The following is a 9,260-nucleotide window of genomic DNA, read 5'->3' as shown; positions in this document are numbered from 1 at the left end:
AAATTATAACAAATTAATAATAGTTTTACATCTAAAAATTATATTTTATTCTTTTAATCTATTTTCCTCATTCAGCAACCTATTTTCTGTTATGTTTCATGTATGAGAAATACACAATTTTTTTAGTCAGCATTAAATACAACTGGCAAAATAAATAGTTAAAATAGTTATGATGTGCTGTTTTTTAATTCAGGAGATTATAAAACATAATCCTTCATGTTATAAAAAGACCCTCTTGATTCAAGAGAAAACTCAGTTTTTTAAGAAAATGGCTGCTTATCAATTAATTGTTAGTCAATCTATAAGATAAATCAACTTCAGATTAATTAATTAATAAATAACTTGCGTCCCTAATTTATACAGGAATGAAATTAATTTATATCTACTCTATTCATGTAACTTAAGTGTTTTAACGATTTGGCCGATTAATTGATTTTTAAAATAATCGTAAGTTGCAGCCCTACCCAACACTGCCACCATGACCATATTATTTCAGTATAAGTGTTATTAAATGTGCTGTGGCTCGCTGCAGCTCCCGAGCCGATGGTGAACCTGCAGTTGGTGAAGAACGACTCGTACGAGAAGGGCACAGATCTGATGGTGGTGAACGTTTACCTGAAGGGAGTCAGCAGAGACACGGCCAGGGTCATCTTCAGAGAGCAGGACTTCACTCTCATCTTCCAGACAAGGTAGTGAACTCAAAAACCTGCAGCAAGGAAAGTGTCGTTTTAACACCTTACAACAAAAACAGTCAGTATTTAATCATAAGGTTTTTTATTTTTWATTTTTTTTACAGTGATACAAACTTTCTCCGACTTCATTCAGACTGTGGACCGAACACAGTCTTCAAGTGGCAGGTCAAACTCAGGTACCTGTTTCTTTTATTTTTTAATGCAATCAGGAAAACATTGTTTTTAAATGAGAAATAGGAAAGAGAGGAGTTTATATTTTTTCCTGTGCCGCTGTGTGGACTTTTGTTCCAGTCTTACTATGGTTTGTGGTATCATCTGCTTATAATAGTAAAAATAATTTTAATAAATTAGCCTTACACAAAACCCAAAAATACATTATGTATGGAACCACTCTAAAGAAAAAAAAAAGGCAAAAAAAATAAACCATGAAATAGAAAAACAATAAGCAACAAAACCTGAAAAGAATCAGTTCAATGAAACTCATTTAAATTGTATTCTATAATGAATTATTAACAATAGAAGCTTGTTAAATCTTTCCAGAGGTGAAGCTGTGTGAATGTCAGCAAAAGCAGAGAGTTGTAACATTAAATGCTCTTTATTTTTTAAAACTTATAAATTGTGAAAAATCTTTAGATTAAACAGAAATATAAAAGGTGTCAGCTCAGTAGCTGCAAGCTGACTAAAACAAAAATTTAATTTTATTATTTGTCAATATGTTTTTTTTTTCTTAAATGATACTGCTTTGATTTATTAGATCTTGATGCAGCTGACATTCTGTAGCCGTGTTTCCATCAACATTTTTTCTGTACGTTTTAAAGCGTTGCATCAGAAAAGGTGGATGGAAACAGCAAAATTCGGAAAAAACTTCCTCAATTTTGCTAAAAAGTTTTTTCGCTTGCTTGAGGTGGTTTTTGGATTTTTTGAAAAAGAATGTGCAAAAGGAGAGATGGGGAGATTTTTTGTGACATTTTAAAAGTTTGTTCAAAATGTGCATTAAAATTGCATGGATGCACGGCTACGGTCTTATTTGAAATGTGACAAAACATCAAACCTTGTTAAAAAGATTGCAGCTCAGGTTCCAGAAAGCTTTAGAGCAGCTGCTTCACTGCACTTGAGTTTGTCCTCTAATCTGACCTGAAGATATTCTGGCCTCTCTGTGTGTCAGAAACCTGATCCAGCCTGAGCTATGCAGCTACTCCTTCACCCCGTCCCGTCTGGACATCTCCCTGAAGAAGAGACACAGCCAGCGCTGGGGGGGTCTGGAGGCCCCAGCCTCACAAGGTCTGCTGCCAAGCTTCTATTTGTGTCGTGTACTTCTCTCGTTTTTCTCCTACGATCAGTCAGTGACAGGGTTTTATGTTCCTGTGATTCATGGAATACCTTCATTTAACAGAAACTGCAGTGTTTTTACAGTTGTCTCGTTACTGATTCAAAACTTACCTGTTGTTTTTTTCATGTAAGCTAACTATACTATGAAGTGTATAGTTTTTGTATTTGAGCTGTTTGTAAATGGTGATAGAAGAGGTTTTTTTTTTTTTTAAATCCAAGCTCAAAGGTTAAACTGTCCCGGGCCTTTCCGTTCTAACCACAAGCTTCATTGTTCTGTTTAAGGTGCAGTGGGTGGTGCTAAGGTGGCTGTGCCTTCTGGTCCCACCTGCATGGACAAGAGCCAGCCAGGCAGCAGCCAGCACAGCCTCCCGGCCAAGGAGGAGTCCCCCAGGGTTGGGGAGGATACGCCCAAGGCCCCCAAGGCGTCCTCTAGAGGAGTGGAGGACAGCGGTCTGGATCCTGTTGCTCCTCGAACAGTCTCTGAGCATGTTGCCATCACTAAACCAGAACCCACCGTCACCACGGTAAAAACCCCAAACCAGAAACAGACTTTAGAGGTTTATGAGTTATTGTCTCACCTACAGAGACAGCAGTCACAGTTCTCTGTCTGGACAAACAAAGCTTCCAGAATCGTAACTACAACTAAAGCTTTGGGTTACCTGGACCCAGTAATTGTTTCGTGTAAAATGGGAGAAAAATGAACAGTTGCCATATTTTTGTAGTTTAAGTTGGTGTAGTCAGCTGATAATTCAGTTCTGGCAACTTGAATCTTTTGTTATAGATCCTCAAAACTTCTTTAAAGTGTCAATATTATGTGTTTCTCAGGCATATATTTAAATACTATGCCATAATAAAGTATCTATGTAACCTTTAGCTGTTATTAAAAATGTTTTTATGTTTAAATAGAAATTAAACTTATCTTCTCATCGCTTCCTCTTCTAAACGCCTTGAAATTGGCCTCTGTCTCTTTAAAAACCCCCTTCTGCTTCCGTTTTGCCCATTTTTGGTGGGGGGGCTGCCATGATGCAGTTTACTTGGCATCTGAAAATATATTTCCTCAAAGGTATTTTTAATCTGAAAAGAGCTTCACTGAGTGAGAACTAATGTTGAGAGCACAACAGAGAGTTAGGTTTCACTTTCAGTTTCACCCGAGAGCCTGCAGGAGTCATGGGAGTGGTGTGTGGGGAGGGGGTGCGCTCTGCCATGAGGAAGTTTGGCTTAAAGACCAGTCCCAGAGGTGTTTCTGGTACCAAAAGGTGTTTCTGGTCTCCACCTGTCGTTTTGCTCCTCAGCATGGCTTCCTAAAAACGCTGCAGGATTTCTCAGACATGCATGAATGAGTCAAAGCAAGGCTTTGGACATGTTTTTTTATGAGAGTATAACATTATAACATGATATAAAACTCAAAAAAGTTGATTTTACATGAATAGCCCCTTTAAATAGTTAAATATTGAAAAACACAGCATACTTTAAATAACACCACTTAATGAAAATGTTAAAATTACAATGTTAAATCCAAGTATTTACCGTTATTTAAAAAAACGACTAAAAACATTTAAATGTGTGTTTCTAAGTGTGCGTGTGTTTTTCTGTCAGCCTAAGCCGACCTGCATGGTGCAGCCTATGACCCATGCACCTCCAGCCACAGAGCGCCACGAGGAAGAGGAGGAGAAGAAGGTGTGCCTGCCTGGTTTTACAGGATTGGTCAACCTCGGCAACACCTGCTTCATGAACAGCGTCATCCAGTCCCTGTCCAACACCAGGGAACTCCGGGATTACTTTCACGGTAAAGACCAAGTTGGACTACTTGGATTATTCATGTAAAACAAGTATAAATGTGTGGAATTATTTATTCTAATAAAGTTTTAAAGTTGACAGGCAATATTTATCTCCAGCCAAAAAGATAACTTGTTTTATTGCTAAAAAATACAACAGGGTGTGTTTTATTCTGACTTGGGTTGAAGCATGCAGCAGGGCCACAGGGCCAGCTTTAATAAGGGCTCGCCGGGTTTTTCTGTGTAAGCCAGATAAACTGTGGGTTCAGCACTTTAGAATTTAAGAACAGCAAAGTAACGAAATGCAAAATGTTGGTCATTTTATTATAAGACCATATAATTAGCCCCAAGCTGACAAAATAAATTAAATGGCAACAAACTGAAAAACCTTATCACATGGAAATACAATGGGCTTTATAATAGTAATTAGATAACRCTACGTGCTAGCGTAGCGTTAGCGTCTATGAACCCCGCACGTACGCAAAGCACCAGTGCACCAGAACAGATTTATTGTTTTAGGTGGGGGTCCGGAGGGGGTTGGGGGTGCTCATTGGTGGCAGAGTTCCTGCGGATCCTTAAAAAGCATTAAAAGTCATTGAATWCATCAGTCCAAAAATAAGGCCTTAATTAGCATTAAAATGTCTTAAATAAATCTTTCAGAGGTCTTAAAAAACACATTGTAGCTAAACAGGATTATTGTAATTCATCTCAAATTTTAAAATAATTGGTAACATTTATCTAGTTTTTAAAAATAGCATTCAGTTAATTATTTTGTTAAAGTTAACAAAATTTTGTTTTGGTAAACATTTGGGTAAAATTGTCGCAAAGTTATTATTTTGTTTTATTTTATTTTTTTGGTTTTGTCCTGATGCATCTCATCTCATCTTAATCTTTTCTTTTTGATTTTTTTTTTTGTATTTTTTGTGAAGTTGGTCTTAAAATAATTTTCAAGTGGCATTAAAGAGGTCTTAAAAAGTCTTAAATTTGTTTTAAGCTGTATGAACCCAGGGTGGGCCCGATGGATAGCTCTTCATCAGAGCTAAACAAAAACAAAACAAAAAATAAAAATCTGAAGCTCCTATGTTAAATAGTTTTTGAGTTATAAGCATTTTTGCATGTCCAGACACCCCCTTTTTAGATGGAGCCCCCTTCTCAAAAATGGGGTCTATCATAAAACCATTAGCTGGTGCAGTATAGGTCAGACTCATCTACATTCTTTCCAAATTTCATGTTGATCAGTGCAGCAGTTTCTGTGCTACAGTTGACTAAAATGATTTGCATGCGGGAGTCATAAAATTTATAGTAGTTTGTAATACTTTCATGTCACTAGTAATCTGTTTATCATGTCTGTATCCTTTAAAAGGTTATGTTTGGTCTCTGTTTTGTTTGAACTTGGTTTATATTTCTGAGCCGTGTGCCTTCTATCTTTCACAGACCGAGCGTTTGAGGCAGAAATCAACTGCAGTAATCCTCTGGGAACAGGCGGGAGGTTAGCCATTGGCTTCGCTGTGCTTCTCAGGGCTCTTTGGAAAGGGACACACCACGCTTTCCAACCTTCAAAGCTCAAGGTACGCAGCCAGCATTTTTTGTTTTTTACACGGTAAATAAAATAAAGTTATTCCAAGTTCTTCAAATCTAATTTTCTGCACTCGTTTATAACCTCGCAGGCAATCGTAGCCAGCAAAGCCAGTCAGTTCACGGGTTACGCTCAGCACGATGCTCAGGAGTTCATGGCGTTCCTATTGGATGGACTCCACGAGGACTTGAACCGCATCCAGAACAAACCTTACACAGAGACGGTGGATTCTGATGGACGGCTCGACGAGGTGAGGGTTGGTTTTTTTTTTTGTGTGTCCTCACAGTAGCTGCTAAACATAAACATATTTGTTTTAAAGGGGACATATMCTGCAAAATCCACTTTTTTAGCTGTTAAATACATTTTATAGGAGGCAGAAAAGTTTAATTTAGTCTCTCTGGTTCTGGGTCAGATTCTGGTTCTGGGTCAGACTCTGGTTCTGGGTCAGATTCTGGTTCTGGATCAGACTCTGGTGCCAACATGTAAGGCTGGATGGACAAGTCTTCTGTTGTTGACATCTTTTAATTAAATTGTAAATAAAAGGTTTTGCACTCCTAGAAAACATAACCCACTCTCTCAAACTGGAGTGGACCGGTCTGGAAGCAGGAGGGGGGCGGGGCGTTAAGCACTTTAAAGGAACAGTAACAAAACGAGCTGCTTTGAGGCACACCCCAGAAAAGTGGTGAAAGAGGGGCTGGTAAAGTTAGAATAAGGAGGAATTCAGACCAAAGTATTACAGTTCCACTTTATAAAGACTGAATGATTTAAATGTGAAAAGGAAGGATTCAATATGTCTACTTTAATTTATTTACTTTGTAAAATCTAAGAAATGAGAACAGTTTCTCAGGAGTTCTTGCCTGTTTGCTGCAGCTCAGGCGTTGCTCTGATGATGTTTGTTGTGTTGCTGCAGGTGGTGGCAGAGGAGGCGTGGCAGAGGCACAAAATGAGAAACGATTCTTTCATCGTGGACCTCTTCCAGGGCCAGTTTAAATCCAAGCTTGTGTGCCCCACGTGCTCCAAGGTAACATATCATTTTACTAAGAACGTAGTGTTTTAGAGAGAAACTTTCTCTCACACTATTTAAGCTCTTTCCATTCTTTTTCAGGTCTCCATCACCTTTGACCCCTTCCTTTACCTGCCTGTCCCGTTGCCCCAGAAACAAAAAGTCCTGTCTGTTTTCTACTTCGCTAAGGAACCTCATAAAAAGCCAATTAAGGTCAGATTTAGTCTCAGTGGTTCTATTTTCTGCCTGGCCGTTTGGATATGTACAGTCACAAGGTGGAAAATGTTTCATGAAATGGACTAAATTTGTTTTTTCTGCCTTCAGTTTTTAGTCAGTGTGAGTAAGGAGAACTCCAGCACAGCAGAGGTCCTTGAATCCATTTCCAGGAGTGTGAGGGTCAAACCTGAGAACCTCAGACTGGCAGAGGTTGGATTTGTTTTCATTTTCTTTAGGATTTTTATACTGTAAAAGCTTTATTTCTTTACTGAACAAGTGGTTGAATTTTAATTAAAGCTGCCTGACTTAAAACATTTGGAAACAAAACCAAACCTGTTTATTTATTTATTTATTTATTTATTTTCTTTAACAGGTGGGAAAGAACCGCTTTCAACGCGTATTCCTGCCGTCCCATTCTCTGGACTCGGTGTCCCCCTCTGACATGCTGTTCTGCTTTGAGGTGCTTTCCAAAGATTTGGCCAAAGAGAGGGTGGTTTTGTTCAAAGTGCAGCAGGTAACTATTTTACTTCATCTGAATAACACTTTTTAAGCAGATCTTGAAAGTGTCCTTTATTTATTTATTTATTTGTTTGTTTGTTTGTTTGTTTCAGAAACTCCAGGTGCCGAATATTCCCATCTCCAAGTGTGCAGCTTGTCTAAAACCACCGGTGTCGGAAGAAGACAAGCTGAAGCGGTGTACTCGCTGCTACCGAGTGGGCTACTGCAATCAGTGAGTGCCTGGAAAATCATTTATTTTTATTTATTTATTTATTTATTTTTTGTTCGGGCTGTTGCCCTTTAACAATGTGAAAAATACCAGAGTGGGGAAAAGACTGAGTGCACAGAGAAGTAAATGTGGATTTTCTGTGTCTCCAGAGTTTGCCAGAGGACACACTGGCCCAGTCACAAGGGTCTGTGTCGGCCCAACTTAGAAAATGTGGGCTTGCCTTTCTTAGTCAGCGTTCCGGAGTCCCGGCTCTCCTACGCCCGCCTCACGCAGCTGCTAGAGGGTTACTCCAGGTACGCTCACCTCCTTGGTGCTCACATTCTGGTGTCAGGTTGGTTTTGTAAAAGAGTTTATGTGATTGTTGCTGATGTCGTATTTAGGTAAATGTTTAGTATGGGATAAATCTCGTGCCAGCAGGAATTGAATCTGAATGTGCCTCATTTGAAATTGAATGCATTGGTTTGAAAATAAATTTCACTAAATTGAAACTGAATCTAAAGTTTTGAATTTGAATTCATTTGCTTTGAAACTGTATTTTTGGTTTATTAAAAATTCAGTTTGACTACTTTCAATTTCAGTTCCATAATTCATATTTTTGTGTCACATCCTGGTTCTTGAGAAAGCCAGGCAGAGTAATCAAACACAGATCCACAGATTTATGTTTCACTTTGGTGAAGTTTCCCTTCTGGATGTAACAGAGTTGATGCAATCCATTGTAAAAGTGACAAAAACAAAGTTATTTTACTGCAGTGATTAATTTTACCTATATGTAGAAAATGTTACATTTACATGACATCATGGATCAATCAGCAGCAGCATCTGATCAATATGTGATCTATGATACAAATATTTAAATTCAGTTTCAATTTAGTAAACTTCATTTTCAAACCAATGCATTCAATTTCAAATGATGCGCATTCAGATTCAATTCCTGCTGACACGAGATTTATCCCACAGTATTGGATCACTTTATTGTATACACTCCAAATTCTTTAATTGAAGCTTTTTTTTTTCTCAGATGTCACTTCTATTTTTACAGAGAAACTTTAAGGAAATACATTTTATGCAATGATTATTAGAAAACCAGGAACTGTTGGTTGTAATTTCCATTTTGTTAAACTTGGAATCTATAAATGTCTCCCTCTCCGCAGGTTTTCTGTCAATGTTTTCCAGCCGCCTTTCCAGTCCGGCAGGACGTCTCCTGAAACCTCCCAGTCTCGGTTAGATGCGCCACCAGTACCAGCAGCCTCTCCTGAGGTGTTGGGTTGTGGGGACGAGGCGTCTGGTGTCAGCAGCTCTTTAGGAGCAGGTGACCTGGACTTCGAGAGACACGCTGCTCCCCCAGAATCCCAAGCAGAATCCTCTCAGCCCTCAGCTGTCCACTGCGATGCCTCAGAATCCCTGTCCTCCTCCCAGACGTCACTCACGACCACTAGAACTAAAGACTCAGGGTTCTCCGAATCCGTCTCTTCCGCTTCCTGCTGTTCTCTGGACCCTCATGCTGAAAAAGAAACGTCTTGTGAGAAGGCAGTGCGACCAGAAGGTAAGAAAAACCACAACAAGCTTCAGTATTTATATGATTTATCATCTGTGTTCAAAGTTTTATTCCTCCTTTCCGGTTTCCTCCAGCGGCAGTAACAGGGTACCAGCAGCCGAGTGAGTTAGCATTAGGTCACGCCAGTCCCTTCTACATCGCTCTGCTGGACTCGAACAACAAGGAGCAAAGACTGGATGAGAAAGGTGTGACCAAATGCACCCTTAAATCTGATGTTTGGGTGGATTAGCATTTCACTTTAATTTAATCTCTTCAGTGAGAAGTAGGTTTAATCCAGGGGTTCTTAACCTTTTTTTGACCTCGGGGCCCAATTTGTTGAACATAAAGTGGCACGAGGCCCAGTCAGACATAACCACTGTATGGATCAAAATGATAATTATTCTAAAT

General features: G+C 39.0%; 1 protein-coding gene across 3 annotated transcripts in view; it reads left to right on the top strand.

Moving 5' to 3' along the window:
- Positions 1-9,260, top strand: part of usp19 (ubiquitin specific peptidase 19) — a 24,707-nt gene that overhangs the window by 7,049 nt on the left and 8,398 nt on the right. For 2 of the 3 annotated variants that reach the window (XM_014016278.1, XM_014016276.1), the window contains exons 7-21: positions 533-689; positions 797-868; positions 1,858-1,973; positions 2,304-2,545; positions 3,618-3,807; positions 5,231-5,364; positions 5,464-5,622; positions 6,283-6,393; positions 6,478-6,588; positions 6,700-6,801; positions 6,965-7,105; positions 7,203-7,321; positions 7,468-7,611; positions 8,470-8,861; positions 8,948-9,058. In XM_014016278.1, the coding sequence (XP_013871732.1) occupies positions 533-689; positions 797-868; positions 1,858-1,973; positions 2,304-2,545; positions 3,618-3,807; positions 5,231-5,364; positions 5,464-5,622; positions 6,283-6,393; positions 6,478-6,588; positions 6,700-6,801; positions 6,965-7,105; positions 7,203-7,321; positions 7,468-7,611; positions 8,470-8,861; positions 8,948-9,058 (2,301 nt within the window). The remainder of the gene's footprint in view (positions 1-532; positions 690-796; positions 869-1,857; positions 1,974-2,303; positions 2,546-3,617; positions 3,808-5,230; positions 5,365-5,463; positions 5,623-6,282; positions 6,394-6,477; positions 6,589-6,699; positions 6,802-6,964; positions 7,106-7,202; positions 7,322-7,467; positions 7,612-8,469; positions 8,862-8,947; positions 9,059-9,260) is intronic. The other variant, XM_014016277.1, reaches the window with a different exon arrangement.

Source organism: Austrofundulus limnaeus, unplaced genomic scaffold (genome assembly GCF_001266775.1).
Source record: "Austrofundulus limnaeus strain Quisiro unplaced genomic scaffold, Austrofundulus_limnaeus-1.0 Scaffold142, whole genome shotgun sequence".
Lineage (NCBI taxonomy): Eukaryota > Metazoa > Chordata > Actinopteri > Cyprinodontiformes > Rivulidae > Austrofundulus > Austrofundulus limnaeus.
This window is presented reverse-complemented; position numbering and strand designations above follow the sequence as displayed.